At 43.8% G+C, this 20,628-nt stretch overlaps 2 protein-coding genes across 3 annotated transcripts in view; both read left to right on the top strand.

Annotated features, from left to right (window-relative positions):
* Positions 1-12,429, top strand: part of rab11fip3 (RAB11 family interacting protein 3 (class II)) — a 29,354-nt gene extending 16,925 nt beyond the window's left edge. Inside the window, exons 5-14 of one of the 2 annotated variants that reach the window (XM_076759297.1) lie at positions 3,079-3,273; positions 5,191-5,328; positions 6,340-6,375; positions 6,517-6,610; positions 6,761-7,005; positions 7,434-7,515; positions 7,639-7,776; positions 7,946-8,101; positions 8,256-8,396; positions 8,484-12,429. In XM_076759297.1, the coding sequence (XP_076615412.1) occupies positions 3,079-3,273; positions 5,191-5,328; positions 6,340-6,375; positions 6,517-6,610; positions 6,761-7,005; positions 7,434-7,515; positions 7,639-7,776; positions 7,946-8,101; positions 8,256-8,396; positions 8,484-8,597 (1,339 nt within the window). In that variant the 3' untranslated portion in view covers positions 8,598-12,429. The remainder of the gene's footprint in view (positions 1-3,078; positions 3,274-5,190; positions 5,329-6,339; positions 6,376-6,516; positions 6,611-6,760; positions 7,006-7,433; positions 7,516-7,638; positions 7,777-7,945; positions 8,102-8,255; positions 8,397-8,483) is intronic. The other variant, XM_076759298.1, reaches the window with a different exon arrangement.
* Positions 12,430-13,446: 1,017 nt separating this feature from the next.
* On the top strand, positions 13,447-19,864 carry telo2 (TEL2, telomere maintenance 2, homolog (S. cerevisiae)). Its single transcript, XM_076760815.1, has 21 exons — positions 13,447-13,633; positions 14,017-14,382; positions 14,461-14,738; positions 14,828-14,896; positions 15,167-15,314; positions 15,422-15,524; positions 15,605-15,673; positions 15,816-15,957; positions 16,121-16,257; positions 16,364-16,449; positions 16,615-16,707; positions 16,796-16,884; positions 16,975-17,066; positions 17,197-17,313; positions 17,422-17,493; positions 17,596-17,766; positions 17,849-17,940; positions 18,044-18,143; positions 18,424-18,488; positions 18,753-18,868; positions 19,364-19,864. The coding sequence occupies exons 2-21, from the start codon at positions 14,042-14,044 to the stop codon at positions 19,483-19,485; spliced, it is 2,502 nt and encodes an 833-aa protein (XP_076616930.1). The 5' UTR covers positions 13,447-13,633; positions 14,017-14,041; the 3' UTR covers positions 19,486-19,864.
* The last annotated feature ends 764 nt before the right edge of the window (positions 19,865-20,628 follow it).

Below are 20,628 nucleotides of genomic sequence, written 5' to 3'. Positions count from 1 at the left end.
AACGAGTCTTACATGCCCAATGCTGGATCACTTGGGCTCTATTTGGGTCACCAGACAGGCAGTACGCAGCCACAACTTGATTGAGCTAACGCCTTAAATACACCAGTGGGAAGAAAGTCAGTCAAACATGCAGTATCTTAGTGTTCTTCTATGTTTGCTTCCCTCTTTTTTTGCCCTTATTTGACAATTTAATAGCTCCTCACGTACTTGTGCACATATAGTCACAGGCAGCTTGAGGCAGCACTTTATATAGTCAGCAGGGACATTGACTTTTGATGTTTTCTGTACGGCTGAACGGGAAAGCTCATTTAGAGATAACTTGAAACGTGCACAGCGTGAGCGCCAGAGACCTTGAGCACAGAAAACCCTTCCACCGTTCCCACCCAAGTCGGTGTGTTTGAGTGGATCGTCCTTTGTGCCGGCTTGAAAAGAGACTGCTAATCTTCTCTGAATTATGGCATAAACTGTAAATGATCACAGCAGTTGAAATATTTTTAATGTCCTTTCTGCAGCCTAATGTGTTTTTCTTGAACCACTTGAGTCCTGTTCATACTTTTGTCGCTGCAGTTTTGTCTTCTGTTCCTTGCCTTACGATTGCTTTGGACTGGAGTTGAATGCTTTTATTCTTTCCTTAGAATTTTAGTGGATTTTGCAATACCATCATTACCATGACAAATGTTTATCATACTATAAATAATATGCTTTGCTATGGCCATGATAACATGCAGGTAGAGGGCTACACATGTACTCATAGAACTAGAGGTACATCCACTAACTACTGTTGTCCTCACGAGCAATGCATCCCAACTTGCCAGTTGAATTTGATCCATTAGTGATTATTGTTACTGGCAGGTAGTTCCTGCAGATGAGGTCTGTATGTCTGTGCATGAAGGGTCTTGTTGATACAGTATTTATGGCAAACACAAGGAAGTGCAGACAAACGAGGCCTCATCTGCTGACTCCGTGACCGGTCTGTCCGGCTTGATGACAGATTGGAGTGGTCTGCCTGACGTGGATGTGTTTAGACTTCCCATTCCACGATTGAGCCTTGAATTCCAGGAAGTGTTGAGCTGGCTCTTTTTTTTGTTGTTGTTTTCCCTTTTTTCTTTCTTCGGCATGGGCTAATCTGAATCTCCCCGCTTACTCACACCATCAGTGTGTTAAATCTGTTGCTGACAGGAAACTAACACTCATTATGTGCAACTGTATGACCTTTATATTCTTTCATTTCAGTCTGTTTGGAAACTCATGGCTAACTCGCCTCCCAGAGTGAAGAAGCTCTCTCTTAATTCATCAGTGACAGAATCATGCAAGTTTCTGTTTTCACAGTCTGTGAATGGAAATTAGTTTATATGAGAAAATTCCTCGTGTCTCTCATGCCCAAACCTTTTAAGATGTTTTTTTTTTTTTTTAAAATATACGCTCATTCTGAATTTGAAGCCTGCAGCAAAATAATTTCATATCCAATCATGATACTTTCAGCAACTTGTTTGCAGTTAGGGTTGTAGTTACTTTAAACATTTACTGTGGGTAAATGAAACAGAAAGGTCAGGAAGTAAGCTGAGATTTTGCCATGCAGCCTGGTTAGCCCAGCTACCTCTTGCCATATTCAGGGTAGAAGTATATGCACTGGACTGAGGATTAAGAATCTAACAGGATTAGCCTCCCTCCACCCTCCTCTGTCCTACCCGCGTCCCCACACACATTTGGCCCTTGGACGGTCAGCAGGACTGTCTGTTGACCGTTGCTTAGCCTCAAATCTGATTAACCCACTCACAGTCAACCCTCCCTGGTACAGCCTCAAGCCTGTTGGGTAGCACAGACGATGCAGCATGCATCGGCGCTGTAGATTGGCAGCTCATTAAGACCACAGACTTGGCCGTGCGCAAAGGCAGACCTTTTTGTTTTCTCCGAACTGGGGAGCTGTGTTATTTTTGTTTTAAATTGGTGTAACCTGTGAAACTTCAGGATTCCACTCTGGTTGTCCGGGGTTTTAACTCCAGTTGCTCCACGGCTTTCGCGCCAGGGCAGTGGAGGCCGTCTAAAAATGCGTTCTCTCTCTTCACCGTCCCTCTGTGCGAGGGACCTCAATATGGGGCCAAGTAGTCAGAGCCTGAGTAAAGGGTAAGTGACTGCAAAATTGGTTGTTACTGTTTACCCACTCCAGCCTGATATGTGCACAGGGCATTGCTGCGTTATTGTCTTGTTAAGAGACTGAAGAGTGTTGAAAGTGTCATTTGCAGAGTGCAAATGAAGGTGATAGTTCAGCTTTAAATTGGATGAATGTCATTTTTGTTGTAAACAAGCAAAATGAGCTCTGTCATCATGTGCTGAGAAAGCAAGCTTTTCTGCTGATTTGGACATCCTCGTCCTGTGTGTGTTTCAGACATCTAACGTATCCTGTCGGACAACAGGAAAGGCCAGCTTTCCTGTTGAGTGAAGATCAGATAGATTCTTTTCTGAAACTCTTGAAACACAATCACAGCGCAGACTTCCACAGGCACCCAGTAGGGTTTTTTTTATTCCGTCGAGTAAAATAATCAGCCAATTCTGAAAGCCAGCGCCGCTGAGGACATCTCTTAATCTTGACCCACATCCACCTACATGAAGGTCCCTCTCACATGTCTCCAGGGTTCCCGCCAGTTTTGCATCACCAGGGAGGCACAAGACATTTTGTTTCAGCCAAAGCAGCCTTTGGGATTAATGTGCATTAACAGATTACCTTTGAAGACAAGTGATCGTCGAACTTGTCCAGATTGCCGCTCTTGCGAGGGGAAGATTAATTGTGCTTGTTTGGGATTTATGGTAGGCTCTAGTCATTTCCAGCCTTCTGGGTCCAACACACAAACCTTCAGCCAGCCTTTTTAGAACTTGTTACCAAGATACTATTGCTCAAGCATGTCTGTTTTCTTTGAATGGTGTCAAAAGATGGACCGTGTTTGGTTTGGCTGAGATTGCGCTTTCTGAAATGGAGGGTTATGTGGCTTCTTACGCAGATGCACATCCATTTTTATCCTACCTAACTACACTGTTGTGCACACACACTAATACAGTAATCCACTCTTCTGTGCCCTTCAGGTTTTCCCTGAACTCTGAGCTCCACAACCACCAACCAAGCTTGGCAACAGTCATTGGTGGAGAGGAGGAGCACTTTGAGGACTTTGGGGAAAGTAACACTTCAGAGTTGCTACTGGAGAGCAGCGTGGAGGGGACCAACTCCCCTCTCGTGCAGCCCCCTGAGCAGGTCAATGGCTCCTCACTGCTCTCACCCAGGTATGAGCTTGTCTTCCCTACACATCTAAAACTGGAGAACCTCTGCACAAAGACATGTTGAAACATTAAATGACAAAGCAGTTTTGAAATATAGCCATCCTGAAGATGAGCTGATGCAAATATGAATATCATTTTAACCAGGCTGTCAGCTTTGTCTCGCATCAACCCTTTCTGATAAGAGCTGTGAGACTGTTACATTCTCAGGTTTAAATGTCTCTATTTACATTCTTCAGAGAAAATGTTTCTCTTTCAACAAAGACACTGAGGTCAGACGTCGATAAGAGCTTACTGGAGACGTCCTTTGTCCCTCTCACCCTTATCTGCCTCCTTTTCTGGTGAAGGGCGAGATAAATGAAGTGTATGCAAAGTTCATTCCGTCAGCCTTACTCTCACTGTTTCTGAGTTCTCGGGCTAAATTCTGTTCTGCAATTGTGCTTCCCGAGTGAAGGTTTTACATTCAGACTGTCTTATGTCTTAAGCGTGGCGTCTGCTGCCAATCCTTCGGGGCAGGCAGAAGGTGGATGTTTTGTCACAGTGAGTTCAGACATCTTAACAAGCATCTTAGAAGCTTTGCCTCTGGACTGCAGTAATACTGATGCAGGTTGACTTAAGCAGTATAAGTTGTCCACCAAACACCAAAATACAGCCAAACGCTCCTCTCTGGCACCGTTCATCTGTGTTGAAGCCCTGATTGTAGTCATGTTTTTCTTCCCTCCTCTTGTTTTCATCAGGAACCCAAGGCCGGATAATGCGTAATTCCCACTTGGGTGATATTTCCATGATTTGCTTTGCCAGGAAGCCCTTAACCATTAACTGCCAAGTTTTTTGTAGCCCATTGACAATGACTAACTAGATTGGCATAACAATGAAAGTGCTGTTTGTGCATTTTAGGATTTTTTTTTACCAATTAAAGTTGCTAAAGCTACTCGATTAAAATATGATGCTGTCATTGTCAGAGAAAGTGGTAAAAGGATACACAAATAGATAAAACACACACCCACACGGATTAATCACACATCCTTAAATGAGCCATAAATGAGAAATAAATGAAAATCCATAGATGATTAATTCAGTCGGTAAATTGTTTGGCGTACAAGTTGTGCGGAAATCTGCATGGTGGTTAAAAAAGAAATCATACACAAAAAAAAAAAAATAACTGCATCCCACAAACTTCACCCACTCAGTGTGAATGCGTCACTGTGTTTTGAGCCAATCATGCTCATTGTTGGCGCATGTAGCAGTGCTGCCTACGCACACCCCCACATTTATCCATCTACATATTACAGCACTTTGACAACACGTACACACTGTCAGGTTGCCTCCGCTCTGCAGAGAGGCGCGTCACCGTAGGCATGGTTTAACAAAGTCGTCCTTCACGGCGTCAGGAGAAAACAGCTCGGTACAACGGTGCATATGACCATCAAGTGACACTCACTCAAAGTCTGCCATGCCTCGTTTCTGCCTACATAAACAGGAACCTGTGCCAGCGTGTTGCATAATTCAGACCCGGCTCCCTGAATGAACAATCAGCTGGTAGAGGTGACATGAGGAGAGGGTACAGACTTCAAACTGTGAAATAATCTTTGCGCTTCATGTGTTTCCCTGGGAACTTGCCTTATTTCGCTTTATTTAACTTAATTGCCACCATTCTGTAGCTTCTCTGAGCTCACAGCAAAGCTGCCGAGGTTGAATAGACAGTGAAGAGTCATCAACACACTCCAGAAAACAAACCACAGCCACACTGCAGTCTGTCTCACATCTCCCTCCCACTGTGCCCCTCGCACTTTTACTCTCTTGTGAATTTCACTAATACCCCCCCCGCACCCCTCGGAGGTGTCCTGTCCCACCTCAGTGCACCCCTTCATGTCCGTCACTCACCACTTCCTCCTCCTCTTCCTCCCTCTTTCCTCTTTCCAGTGCACCTGCTCCTCTCCCTGACTGCTTTCAGAGCTTCCTCAGGGAGGAGGCGCTGGACTTTTTCTGTAGCCAGTGTCACAAACAAATAAGTCGTCTCGAGGACCTCTCCACTCGCCTCAATTTCCTAGAGATGACTAGGTAACACGTCATTCACAACCCACTCCGGCTGTAGGCTGTGTGAATGTGTTTGCAGTGCTGATTAGATACAGTATCATGCATGTTCTCATAATGTGCGCATGCTGTGTTGGACTAGCGACAACATGGTGTGGGTTATGTCACAGATTGTACTTTCACACACACACACACACGCACGCACACATGTTGGTGTGTTGTGTCTGCTTTAAGCCCATCTTATCTCATGCTGTTCCCAGTCTTTTTCATCTGCACCCACTTTTTGTGCAGTGTGTTAATATTTAGCATTCTTGATGGAAACTTTTCAGCTCACATCTGTACATGTTATGATTTGTCATTCATACATTCAAACATTTTGCTCATCTGAGTATAAGCTTCATAGATTGATTGCACCTGTAACAATAACCCCCAGGTATCGCAGGTGAGTGGTGTCTGTTTCAGCATTTTTGGTTCTTCATGCCATTGTCTTCATGCTTCATTTGAGCTGTTGACTGCTGGTAGCCGAGTAAAGCTTTTCAAAGAACCTGCTTTTATTGGAACAGACGTGCTGATCCAGGATTACGAACCAGTAGCTGTATTGCAGAAACTTGCTAATACCGAATAATACCTGTTTGATCTGTTCAGCATTTGATTCAGAACTTCAGAATTCACTATTATTAATTTAAGAAGAATTTAGAAATCTATAAAACTCCTTTCTGGTTTTATGTTGAGTCTCTGTAATGTTCTCTATCGGTCAAGCAAAACTGATCCTGGATCAGCACTTTTCGTACATGCTGCTGTGTTTGTGTTAGATTGCTGTGATGTGTGAATATCTTGTAGCTTTAGTTTTGAGAAAAAAAAACCCATTGAGTCATTAGCAATGAACCACCTCATCATGCCCTTTTGTCTGTGGGGCTAACGTGCTCGTGGACAGAGGGATGGGAGGTGAATAGGACGAATAGCAGAAGATCGTGTCTCTTTCCTTTATCCCTTTTCTCTTCCTGACCACTTTTCCTGTTGTTCTGTCTCCCCATCCAGCGCTGGCAAGAGGCTGTCCAGCAAGAAAGTAGCAAGGTAAGCTAAATAGTTGGCTCTGAAGGGTTCGTATTTCTCGTGTTATTGTAACAGATAGTTTATTGTTTGGCATAAGGAAATGGCAATTTATCAAACTGGCTCGAGGGACGGTCGAGTTAAATTTTCCCTCTCCACGTGCAGACACCTCCTGCAGAACAGCTCCATGACTCTGGATACCATGAGCGACCTAACACGGGACATCCTGGAGCTCGCTGACAACGACATCACAGACAAGGTGAGAGCTCACGTGTCAAGCAAGTCGACTGGAAGTCTTTCACATTCCTCTGCCACAGTCTCACCTGTTACAGTTATTAAAGGAAGAAGGAACAGCAGTTTGATAGATGCATCAGTGTTGGTTACTCTTACAACATCAACCTTTTCAAAGGTGCTCCTCCTCGAGCGCCGTGTGGCGGAGCTGGAGAAGGAGTCTGAGGCATCGGGGGAGCAGCATACGCGGCTGCGCCAGGAGAACCTTCAGCTGGTGCACCGGGCCAACGCCTTGGAGGAGCAGCTGAAGGAGCAGGAGCTCCAAGCTGACGAGCAACTACAACAAGAGACCCGTCGCCACAAGGAGGCCCTGATCAAGCTGGAGAGGGAGAGGGGGCTGGAGCTGGAAAACCTGCAGGCCAGGTGAGCAGATGATATAAGACTGGGTGTATCTTTGGGAGCAGCAAGATTTACACACACCTCCTGGTTTACTGATAATAATTTGGCCCCTGTGCTTTTTATTTTGATGAGTAATAAAAACTTAGAAGCCACAGAAAACATCTAATTGCAGCAGATGTTTTTCATACTTTGTGATCATTTTACCTGTATATTGTTCTGTTTGTTGTGTTACATTTAATGTCATATTAAAAACCCATTTCTTCATTGGAAGCCAGTAGTTTCCATGTTGTGTGTTGGAGGAATTGTGGCACTACACTGCCACCCTCTGGCACTAATCCGCCACTGACTATAAGCTGTTTTTCTGTGCTTAGCGTTGTTTACTATCAACAAACAGTATAGATGTTAATTTGTGCCTGTGCTGTCTGTCTAAAGGAGTTGTGTTTGTTTCTCAGGCTGCAGCAGCTGGATGAGGAGAACAGCGAGCTTAGGTCATGTGTCCCCTGCCTTCGAGCAAACATCGAGAGACTAGAGGAGGTGAGAGCTCTAAAATCTCATCTCCTTGTTTGTCTTGCCTTCCTCGCGCTCCTGCTTCAGTCTGCCTCGCAAGTCTTAACGCCCCTCTTCATCCTCACCCTTTTGTTTTCTTTTATGGTCCAGGAGAAGAGGAAGCTGCAGGATGACACAGAAGCCATGACTGACAGGCTGCAGGACGAGACGGAGTCCCGCAGGAAGATGGCTGACAAGCTGAGCCATGAGCACCACCAGAGTCTGAAGGAGAAAGAGTGCACCCAGGAGGTGGGGCTGCGGTCATTATGTTCAATATCAACAGTACTCTGCGGACAAAATATTACAGTGCAGCTTTGAGTTAGACAGCACCACTGTCGTGTGTCATGTTCTGCCCCTCATTTTATAGGCTCCCTGAAGATTTTACTAACTGCTGCGTCTTGATTTGTTTGTACGACAGCTCATCGAAGACTTGCGTAAACAGCTTGAGCACCTACAGCTGTACAAGCTGGAGGCCGAAGCAAAGAGGGGGCGCACGCCCGGAGCCGGCCTGCAAGAGTATCAGACCCGCACCCGCGAAGCCGAGCTGGAGCAAGAGATCAAACGACTCAAACAGGTAGCGGCCATGTTCTGAGCGGTTTCCTGCGTCTTCATTCGTTATGCTGTGTTTTCTATCACTCTAACCAGAGGGGGTTTGAAGTGGATGAATGGAAGAATGATTTAAAATCAGGCCTGCACTGTTTTTATGCCATTTGACTTAACCTCCTCAGGACAACCGTAGCCTGAAGGAGCAGAATGACGAGTTGAACGGCCAGATTATCAACCTGAGCATCCAGGGAGCCAAGAACCTGATGTCGGCCTCCTTCTCCGACTCCCTGGCGGCGGAGATCAACTCCGTGTCTCGCACAGAGGTAGGGAAACATATTCATTGGTGGAAATTACTCTTGGGTTGAGTGTTTTTTTGTGATCTCCACTGACTTCCCTTTCTCTGCTTCTAGTTAATGGAGGCAATCCACAAACAGGAGGAGATCAACTACAGACTCCAGGACTACATTGACAAAATCATCGTGGCCATCATGGAGTCCAACCCCTCCATCCTAGAGGTCAAATAGACATCATGCAGCCACACACAGTGACTCCTCAGGCTGCTGAAAATACCAGAGAGGATGTGAAAAGAAAATCTGACATCATTTTGGTAGGAAAACAACAACAACGCACTCAACTCCCCCCCAAGAAAAGAAGAATTAAAGATTTCTAAGAAGTCCATGGCTAAGCAGTTTTCAGTTAGATATCCCCCGAGTCTGTGCTTGTCTGTGAGCGTGTGTGTGTTAACCCTCCTGAGTGAGTACACTTGGGTTCTGGTGACTCCCATCTTATTTGGCCAGAGGGACCCAAGTGTCCCCCTTTGCATGAGTGAATGTGTGTAAGAGGTCGGTATCATGAAGAGTGGAAAATCTTCCCGTCCCTTTCCAGAAACAAAGTGTCAATGTTCGAGCTACGACAAACGATCAGACAATTATCCAGTACCGAAAGGCCTTAAATGGAAGGTGATCAAAAGTATTCATGAATTCTTCGTACCATAGATGCCTCGGTTCAGTCAGCGGAGTGTTACTGAGAAGCCGGCGGTGCGGATGCGGGGCTGTGATCTCCTGAACCAGGCTGAATCGTGTTTTCGTCACAGGTGAGGAAAAAGCCGTATGAAGCGCGGGTTCAGGAGATCGGAGCAGCGATTTCTCTTTTCGGTTTGTCTCTCAGTCTGTTTGGAGCTTGCCGTGCTGCCTACCAGTCCCTGTAGCAGTGTGCTCTGTCCTCTAACCGACTGTCTTTCCAGTGAACCCAAGTGAGGGACATTTCTCGGGGTCGCGGGTGAGAAATGCCCGGAGGGTTTCGTGTGTTTGCGTGTGTGTATTTTATTTTCCCCCTCTGTCTGTGTAATGCTCGGTGATACTGAGAGGAGTAATATAAGCTTCAGTGTCCCAGGTGAAGGAGCTGGGTGGTTGTAATTTGCCTCATCTCTTTTTTTTCAATCTTTTTTTTTTTTTAAATACAATGAAACAGGGTCCTGGAGCTCAGGTGGGCTGCAAACCTCTAGTGCAAAAAAGAACACTACATTTCCCATCACTCCCTGGCACAACTATTAGATAACTCAAACATATCTCACCAAGTGTAGACCGGGTGCTGTTACTGATAACATTTATCCTGCTCATACTCACAGGTTCACTTTGTAAACTCTCCAAACACTTGAACTCAGCATGAAGGGAAACGGAGGAGCGATCTTGGGAACTGGAGTGTAGTGTTTTTTTTACGCACAGCCCACCTGACCCCGGTGTTCTCTTGCTGAGTGAAAGTGAAAGTGATGGGGAGCAAATTAATCAAGGGAACCGACCTTTTTTTTCTTTCTTTTCCCTGCACAAGTGATTTATTGTCAGTAAAAAATGTTGACATCTGACAAGTTGTATGTGAATAATCAAATGGTTGTACTTTGCACTACGTTTTGTTTTGATTTCATTATTGTTTTGTTGAGATATATATATATAGAAAATGTTTATTTTGAAGGGATCAAATCATAAATGAAGATAGTTTTTGAAGCCTGTGTGACGATGATGGTGTGCAGGAATCGTTGCTACTGACATGCCTGCACAGGTGGGACTGGTGTGGGCGGCATCCCACTCAGGCTACACAAGAGAAACACATCACACTTATTTTAATGCCATATTTAATTGGGAATACTACAAAACATCTGCAGCCATGTCTTACGAGGAGTTTAATTTTCATTTACATACTGTATTTTTTCAGCTTCAGGAGTTCCTATGAGCTTTTTTTTTTTTTTTTTTTTTTGGCTGGCTGGCTATTGGCCAGTTTTATGTTTTTCCAGACCAGATGTAATACTGAAGAGACGTGGCAGACTTTGGTAGCAATAATGCTTGGCGAGAAAGTGGACATTGGTGGAGGGCAGATGAAACAAACCGCTCCGTTTCCTCCGCTGGAGAAACATCTGCTTTTTCAAAGACATACGGACTCATTTTGGACTGATGCCGTGCTCATCGGTACCGTGCAGCCATCTCAGATACTTCTGGACGTTTCTTTCTGACTCAGAAACTGGACACAAGTATGGATTCACCTTCCAGACATCTTGATGGATTTAAAGTCGAAGGGTAATCGGAGGACAGCATGACATTCTGCACCAGTATGCTAAGGAGAGTCGCTGTTTTTCACCCTGTTCACGTCTGTCTCACTGCTCTTCTTCACCTGCCACTCCATGGAAAAATGGCCTTGGATGTAAATGACTTGTACATGTAAAGTTTTTTCTACACTCATTCTAGATTCTAGGTATTTTTATAGTCGGAAGAAAAGAACATTTCTTCTTCTCGTCTTATGCTGAGAGACAGCTGCCTGTATTCTTCTCTAGCATGTAGCGTGTACAGTATCCGTTTTTTTTTTTTTTTTTTTTTTCCTTTTCGTCGTTTTAAATAACATGCAGATATTTATTCATCATTTGACACAAACAACAACTCACGCTCTGTGATCTGTTCTGCTGAAAACACGTTTGTACATTTTCGAATTGGCGAGGGGGAAGATTGATTCACGGCGAGCGAATCTTTGGGAGAATTCCTGGAATTATGGGAAATGTTCAAAGCAAAGTTGTGTTATCTTTGGGTGACTCACCGCCGCGTGCAAAAGCTTGAACGTGACCTGCTCTCGACTGGTCGTTTGTTGGGGTCGTCACACTCTTCCGTAACGCTGATGTTGCTGTGACCTCCTCAGGGTTTTGGATGTACGGCAGAATCTGCAGTTTCTACTGTTGTCTTCCCAGAAGGAGCCAGGTCCTGCATGGAAACACCTATTTTTTATTGTATATCTCTGATTCAGACCTGTGTTTTGACTGACAAATCATATGCTATAATTTCTATGAGTGGAGTTGCAGGTTGTGAGACCTCATAATGTCAACACATGACACCTAAAACCTCATACCCAGGCTTGCTGAGTTCAGCTTCCTGCCTTTTTAGTGTGACTGGAGGTTTGCCCCGACAGATTTAATACTTTGTTCTTTATAGTAATGAATCATTTTTTTTTTGCATTTCAAAGAGGAAAATGGGATGACACTTGAACACAGCAGGCTGTACTACACTTAATTCTCTCCCTGCTTCATATCTTAGTGTCTGGGTTCGAGCGTTTGGGGGACTGGCAGCAGAATAAATGGACAGTGAGACCACAGAGCTGACAAAACATTCCCTTTTAGCAGAGCTGAAGGCGATTGCACTTTAACCACATCCCAAATTTCTGCTTTCAAAATGACCAAAGACAGATGTTTGAACTTAAACCGATCAATTTATCTATCAGGGTCCGCGATCACGCTTTTGGTAACATTTTCCTGTTCTAATAAATCATAAATCAGCAGACTCTGAGCTTGCCCTAAAAGGAAAAAGAACTGGCCTGCTAGTCTAAACACTGTGCCTCTGTGTCTCAAACTTTGCCTCTAAACTAACCTGACGATGAGCCCTGGGGAAAGCACTGACCACGTGACTGTCAGTTTGTTAAATTATAATGATGAAACCTAAACTGTAAATATGAATTGTCATTTTTGTGAACTTTTCATTTCTCTCTCTCTCTCTCTCTCTCACGCTCACTTCCAGTGTCCAAAGAAAGTTTGCTCAAGGCACAAACATCACTACTGTAGTAGTGCATGGCTTGCCATTATGTGACATGGGAAGATTAAAAAGAGAATATTGTAGAAAAGAGAAAAATTAAATTTATTCCTATTTTCAAAGATAAATGTATAAATTATAACAGTATTGGTTACAGCTGTATATTATTTTTGAAGATCCCCAAAATGATCTAATCCTAATTGTTTCTGGGGAAATATAATTTCAGTCATTGTAAAAAGAGAAAAATTTAAAGGTAAGCAGTGAAAGTAAGATTAGAAAAATAAATGGAATAAAATCACCCTGTGTTTGGCTGCCTCATTTTTTACTTTTCTTTTTTACGTTGTACAGTTTGCATGCACTTGTACTGTAGACACTCTGGAGGAGTATTCAACAGATTATGGTTCTTTTTGCCTTTAGGGTTGATTTTGGCTGTACATAGTTTTAACACTGGTAATTTGACAGAGGAAAGCTCCAGGTGTTACCAACTTGGATGGAATGTATTCCAAATGGAAATATTTGTAAAAGTTTATCCCACTCTTGGCCAGTCTTCTGCAATTCAGATGTATTTCTCTTTCATGTATAAGCGCCATATGATTGTGTCTGATCATGATGAGGTGCAGCGCTTACAACTGTGCTGACGACTGACCACAGAAGTATGTTTTTAAACACATGGAGGAGTTCAGCTGGTTCCTTCCTCTTGTTTTGTCCATCATCAGATACCTGACTGGTTAGTCCCTCTCCCTCCAACTTATTGGCTCCACCCGCAGGTTGTGGATATGTACAGCATCGGCCCATCTTTGAAACTTATTGTGACCAGTGTCACACTCCTGTTACTACCTAGTTGTATTAAGCCCTCCCTTCTGCCCCCTAAAAATAACCATATCAGCTGTTGGTGAGTATTGGTGTGCAGTAATAAAAAATAATTTTCAGCTTAATTTGTGCCATTAAACTTTATGGGGACCTATTTGTGTTATCAATACTCAGCTGACAAATCAATAATCAAGAATTGTGCAGACAGTAACGAATGGAAAAGACAACAGAAAATAAATCAATTTGATTGACTTAGTAAAAACAAATCGATTCACATATCTGTGCTTATATACCGGTATTTATTTATTTAATTGTTAGGTAATACTTCATGTAGATAGAACTTCTCAACTGATTAATCAACCGATTAGCTTGCTCATTAGTTCATGTAAGTGATGGATGTGTGACATAACGAGCCTCCAGAAGTGTTACAAAAACCGTCGGGTTCTTGAATGCCACACCGGTTAGACAGTCCCCGGAACTATACCTCTCCTTGCTCACCACGGACGTATTTTGATGAAGCACACGCAGAGAGCGAAGCAACACGGCGGGTCTTTCTGACAGAAACCCTAGCTGACAGTAGGAGCTGTAAATTTCACCTCGAAAAGAAAGAAATATGAGAAAGTCACAGTGACGAAAATCCTACCCGCAGTCGCCAAATTACATTGTGTTGCCTTTGTAACAAAAATGCGGAGGTGCGTACCGACTCCGACAGGCTAACAGTTATAGCTAATTCACTTCACGTGTTATTAATGAAATCCTACCATAATTTTACTGCGTCGGTGAAAATGAGCTAAATGAATGTTAGCGAGAAAAAAAAGGGAGCGTTAACCTGAAAACTCAATGAACATCATCCTTACTAGGCTGTAACGTTACACACATGTATTGGTGTGATGTGCTGATATAACTGTTAGCTAAATTCATAAAGCTTAAAATATGCTATATGTCACATACGTTCATAGCTAATGCAGACTTTAATATGAATGATGGACTGTGTGGAGATACTGGCAGTGATACCTTGATAGAAACTGTTCACCATTCTTTCGGGGTGAAATGTCCTCTTAATGTTTTTGTTTAGGAGGTAAAACAAGCTAGTTTTAAAGATGGAGTCCCTTGCAACAAATGCTGAGGTTCGCCAAGCGGTCGCCGGTTGTTTCCGGTCCCTCAGTGCGTCCACAGGTGACGAAGACATTATCACCGCTCTTCAAACACTCCACTCTTACTTGGATGAAGGACCAGAGAGTAAAACCACTTCGGTTCAGCGGGGAGAGTTCAGGAGAGCTCACTTCACTCGAACCCTTCAGTTCCTTGTCAGTCACATCCAGGCCGACTGGTTTCACAGCCTCACAGCAGCCCAGCGCACAGAGCTGTGGGACGGTCTGTTCCTCAAAGGGCCTCCGGAGCAGGCGCTGCTGGTGCTGATGGAGGGAATAGGAGAGCTAAGGTGGGTGGTGCTGGATAGGGGATGAGTGGCATGTTATCACTCTGTCTGTTCACTGATTCCTATGTCTCTCCACCACAGACCCAGCGCAGGTCTGAACCACTTGGTCAGCATCGCCGAGAGATTCCTGCAGGGTGGTCGGCTTGCTGACCTGCTGTGGTCTTACTGTCAAGAGGCAGGTCCCTCTGATTCCCCCCAGCTCCGAGAGACTCTGCTTGGACGTATTGTGGCACTGCCGGACCTCACCGCCAACAGGCTCCATCTGAACAACAAGCCCCTTTTTCTCCCTCAGCAGTACTACCCACTGCTGGCCACGGAGATGCTCGCCGCCCTGGAGCGCACCTGCCAAGCACTCAAAGGCAAGGGAAGATCTCAGAAACTCTGAAAAAGTGATGCAGTAATAATAATAATGTTGTATTCTATTTATTGTATGTTGTATGTTTAACAGATGGCACAGACTGCTCCTTGACTTTTGTGGCTCAGACGCTTGGAAAGGTGTGCATCCAGGGCCATAGTGGTGAGTTACATCACAGTTTTTTGGAACTTGAATAAAAAATTGTGAGGATGTTGTGTGTCTTGCCAGTGTCACCACATTCACACTGCAAGCCTCTTGGTTGTTGCATAGCTCCATTACCTCCAATTGAAAGAAATAAGAATCTTTCAGTTTGTTGTCACTCACACATTAATGAAGCTTTTCTTTCATTAATTCTGCAGGAAATGAACAGATTCCTTGTTGTTCATCACAGAGTCCATATTGATACAGAATCCTCTTTTTTTCTATCTGCAGGTGTGCTGCTGGCAGTGATGGCTCCCCGGCTGTCTGTCTGCACACGCTCAGACATGGTGTGGCAGAGGGTTTGCTGGAAGCTGCTGGAAAACGTTCCGCAGCGCTGGGTGGAGAGCGTGCTCACTGGACTGGTGCAGGCTGTCAGTGGGTAAGATGGTTAAGCTTCGGTCTTATGCATTTAAACAGTGAGCAGTTTACCTGGCCTTTGCTTTTTCTCTGCCTTTAATGACACCAGTCTCCTGCCTCTTGTTTCAGGCCTGGCGCCTTGGGCAGGATCATCGGGAATCTAGTCTTAAAGAATAAAAAGGCCCAGTATGTCATCACCCATAAACTGCTGTTACTACAGTACAAGTATGAGGTAAGAACACGCAGCCTGACAGCAAATCATAACTATCACACCCTGCAAATATCAGATAAAGTATTTTTTTTCTTCCCCAGACTCGAGTCTTGAGAATTGTTCTGGGGTATCTTGCAGCGGACAGGGAGCGAAGGCCGCTGCTCATCCAGGTGAGTGCTTTAGGATGTTCAGCAGCCAAATGACATCATGTTTTACCGCCTTGATTAAAAGAAAAACTGGGACGCTGTGTCAAACATAAACGAAACAGAACATGATCATTTGCCAGTCCTTTGTGTGTGTGTGTTTTTGCAGGTGTTACGGTCTGTGTCCCAGGCCTGGGCTAACCCCAGTGCAGTGAAGCACACACCTCTAGAGCAGCAGCTATATGTCACCAAGGCCTTACTGCTAAGTGTGAGTCTGTTGAAAGACTCTGAGCTACAGGAGCTGCGTTCAGGTACACATGACAACGTCTGATGCCTGAAATCACTCAGTAAATCGATATAAAAACAGGGCAACTCTCATTTTTAACAGCAACAGCAGCAGCAGGGTGACATTATATAGCATAATAAAGATCATTGCTTTCAGCTCCTCTCTCTGTTGTGTGCCTCTTTTCTCAGACTTACTCCAGTGCATGCTGGGCGGCATGCAGAGCCACCTGGACAGCAGCGTGGTGCGCATCAGGCATATGGGCATGGTGGTGGGAGAGTACCTAAGCTCTCGCATAGACATCAGTGGAACCAAGCTCAAATTTGAGGTACGGTTATGACAGCTGACAACAGGCTTCAAAGTGTTTGTTTAATGACTTGATTGAAGCGCCAGGATGAGACCTCTGTCTGAGCTTGCGTTGTGATGTGTTCTAGTACGATCAGGATGAGGAGATCCGAGAGCTGCTTTCTCTGATGACTCCCATTACAGGTGATGAACCAGAGGCTGAGCCAGCGGACAGGTATGAGTTTTAACCTCCAAAGACGCCAACTGTGTATAATCTTGGCCACTAATGTTCTGATTACTTTAACAGCTTTGTTTTAACAAAGGGCCAAATCCCATAAAACTTAGTTGTTATTTATTGATAGATGTTGATTTTACATAAGAGAACTTCTGTCATTCACAGAGTTGACGTTCCTCAAGACACAAATGAAACATCTCCTCAGAATGAATCATCTCAAAATAAGTCAGAGCCTCAGCCGGACTCTGACCTGGACAGGTAAGTATTAGCTCTCAGTCAGCGATGCTGTTATGCTAAATGTCTGTGTGCGCGCTTTGATGCGTCTTGTTGTCTTTGACTGGCGCAGCGATGATGAGCTCACTCCGTACGACATGTCCGGCGATCAGCAAATAAGTGAAGCCTCTCCACCCCGCTACATACGAGACTGTCTGGAAAGTATGGCTCCACAGATTCCATGTGTTTGACCTCAGCTCGCTGTGGTACAAGCTCCAGCTGTAATATTTTCTCATCTGTTGACCCACCCAGCTTTAATTTCCTCTGAGGACCCGGTGCGTGTGGAGCTCAGTTTGAGGGTCGCTGAGGGTTTGGTGAGGAAGAACGTCTTTGCAGCCAGAGAGGTATGACAGCAGCACCCAACAGAAAATCCTTTTTAGGGGATTGTTTTCATCCACAAGGTGTTGATGCTTATCTTTCTGATACTGGCTGCATTACAGGAATGGCAATGGTTGTTTGTTGTGCCTTTTTCAGATCAGTGTCCAGCTGACCAAAGTGCTTCTTCACATGGAGGATAAATACAGCATAAATGGCTTCCTGAGTCTCAGACAGGCGACCATGGTGGCGCTCACTGTCACTGACTGTATCCCTGTATGATCTTTCACCTCAGTTTCCTTTTCAAATTTAGCTTCATTTCCACACAGCTTTATCACCATTTTCTGCTTTTTTAAGAACGTTTCTCTTTGTTTTCCTTGACAGGTGACTCAGTATTTGACCACAGAGTTTTACTCCTTGAACTACAGTCTTCGTCAGCGGCTCGATATCTTGGAGGTAAAAACAACAGAGGCCGAGTGTACTTTCATCAAATGCTTTTAATTATTGCGACAAATGGACAAATGTCATCACGAGGCTGCTCTTGTTTTGGTGTATCAGGTCCTTGCTCTGGCAGCGCAGGAGCTCTCTAAGCCAATCACTGAAAAGAGAGGTCCATCTATGGGAATTGCTGCCAGCACTGATGTGACTCCATACCCTGGTGACAACCCTGTTCACTGGCGACAGGAAGTAGAGAAGCGGATTCAAAGCAAGACAAAACGCCTCAGGAAGGTTAGATCTAGTTAAAGTAGACCTAAAGTATTCCTGTTTGCCATTTGAGTGATGCTCTTCAGTCATTTCTCTTGTGCTTCAGGGGACCTCACAGCCTCCAGCTCAGGCCACCCCTAACCGTTACGCCCCTGTTGCTGGATACTTCTTTTTTCCTCTACTCAAGAATTATGACAAGTAAGTATGTTCTTTGTTTTTGTTTTTGTTTTTTTTTGCAAATGTAAAAGCTCAGCGCAGCAGAGTACAAGAGAACAACTCTAATGTAATACCTTTCTGCTAGGCCTCAGGTGACCTTTGACCTGTTGGGCAGTGACCATCTGGTACTGGGCAGGTTGATCCACACCTTGGGCCTCTTCATGCATCTGGCAGTCAATGCACCGGTAGGTTCATCCATCTGTACATGCTCCTCTTACATAATCTCGACGTACAGCTTTATAATGATGTGCTGAAAAGCTTGGGTGTGAATCTTGATGCCCTCATACAATATATATTAGGTTATTGAGGGAAAACTCTTAGCTAACAGTCTGGTAGTTCTATGTGGAATATTGTCATGCAGAATCAAACATTAATGTGTTTTATAATGACTAGAATGACTAGTTTATGGTGCATATGTGTTCCTTTAATATAGAGAGCTAACTTTTTTTTTTTTTTTTTTTGCAGATAGCTGCACAAATGGGTCGTGCTTTACTTGACTTTGTGTGGGCGGTGCGCTACCATGTTGACCAGTGAGTATGATGTCACTGTTTTAGAGAGTGAATTGGTGAAATCTCTGTGGAAAGTCTGAGGAGTCTGTGGTTGTTAAGAGCACTGCGATGCAGCGTTTCTGCTCCTGACCAGGCTTTTAATCATCAATATTAATGAGATAACTGCATCGCCTCTTCATAGCATGACATGTTTTTTCACATTGTTAATTCAGAGTTAGAGAACATGTCCAATAACAGTCTATGAAGATCGTTATTTCAGTAACCCGAAATCTGTGTCTTTTAAAGGATGGTGAGACGAGGCGTCCTCTTTGCTGTTTGCTCTGTGTTTCTGAGCATAAACAGTCAGAACCTGCTGGTGGACCTCAGTGATCAGCTATTTGAGACCAGAACTTGGTTGGCAGGTAAAAAAAAACTGCTGGTGACAAAGGACAAAGAAATATTAACCCTAAAACACACGATTTTTGTAAATGTACAGAGGTCAGAGGCTGCACCTGCATAATGTAATTCTGTCAGTGACACACAAACATGCACAGCACTCACATGCACAGCTGGACTGAGCGTTTCTGGGAAGGAGATGAGAAACCAGGATGTCCTGTACTACACAAACCGTCCATGACGTGACAGGCTCGTCGTCAGCTGGATGTTCTCTGCGGCCCTTTGAGGATAAAAGTAGTTTCACATTGTATTGAGTGATACGGAGGCTAATGACATCATGTAAAGGGCACATATTTTCCTCCCACGCAGAATTGTTTATTATGCAAAGAAATGTCAGGATTATGTGCAAGCACAGACATCAAAATTTGATTTTGTTTTTTGTAATTACAGAGATGTAGGCTTTCTTTTTGCCTGTTGTCACCTCCGCTAAAGCTGCCAGTAATCCTCCTTAATATCTGCAGATGTGGCTGAAGGAGACCCTGATGCAGATTGCCGGAGTCTGGCTGTACAGAGTCTGGTACTGCTGGATAAGAGCCTGAAGAAACAGCTACAAGACCAACAAGCACTTGGCTTGGAGTCGTGATCACGGCATCAACGATAAACTATGAAACGCTGAATGTGTCCCCGCCTGGTCCTCACAGAGCCTGGAGATTTGGAGTGTTGACATCGATGGAAGTGGTGTTCTGGATATTTGCCGGCAGAGAGGCTGGCCTTTTTTGGGGGGGGCTAGGTTGGCCAATTTCTCTCATATCCTGCAACACACAGCCAGCAAGCAGGCACGTGTCTTCTCACACGTTTGTGGATGTCTCTCTGCACACCTAAATTATGCACACACACACATTTCAATACACTTTATTGTTTAGGTGATCATATTGTGTATAATTTATGATCCAGATAAAATATTGATTGAATGGAGGATAGGATGCCGTTTTTGTCTACCAATAAAATGCATGTTCTGAGGATATCCTTTTCGACCTCTTTCCTGCACTGGTACATCTCTCTGTACTTTCCTTGTTTGTTTGCAAAGGACATCCTGTGAATATGAATTAGCGTGCACACATTCGCAAATACTGGAAATACTACTACAACTTCCTCTCGTGACAGAAATGTTCGTTTGTACGTTCCCAAACAATGAAACTTTTTGAAATACACAGTTGCTTATAGCTTTCATTCATAATGGCCTTGACCCTATTATCTTAGCATATTTAGTAGGAAGATCTGCATTTATTGGCTTTTTTTCAACTCATTTGTGATGTTGCTCTTTACTGTATGGTTATTCTAAATATCAATGCTTCCCCTAATTTTCAAGGGTTTTTATTTCTCCTCATTCCATACAGGATTACACAGTGAAATGCAGTTGAAGCTCCCGCTGTGCTACACACAGAATATATGAACAGTAAATTTGAGTATAAATGGTAAGATAGAACAAACTACATAAAAGAAGCACTAAAGAAAGTTAGATTTACAATATATATAGTTACATATGTCTGTGTGTGTCTGTGTGTGTGTATATATAGATTTATGACTGTGAATATATATAGATATATATTCCTAAAAAAATATACAGTATGAATAACGGTGTAATGTGACTTAAAATATAGTACAAATACAAAGACTATCAGTGAGAATGAAGGTAGTGGATAGGAAAAGTGCAAAACCGTTTAAAAGAAAGCTGGAAGATAAAAAAAAAAAAAAAAGTTAAACAATTAAACTAAAGTCCCTGAAA

The sequence above is a fragment of the Chaetodon auriga genome, chromosome 20 (genome assembly GCF_051107435.1).
Source record: "Chaetodon auriga isolate fChaAug3 chromosome 20, fChaAug3.hap1, whole genome shotgun sequence".
In the NCBI taxonomy this organism is placed as follows: Eukaryota; Metazoa; Chordata; class Actinopteri; order Chaetodontiformes; family Chaetodontidae; genus Chaetodon; species Chaetodon auriga.
The sequence above is the reverse complement of the archived record's forward strand: the minus strand, read 5'-3'. Positions and strand labels throughout refer to the sequence as shown.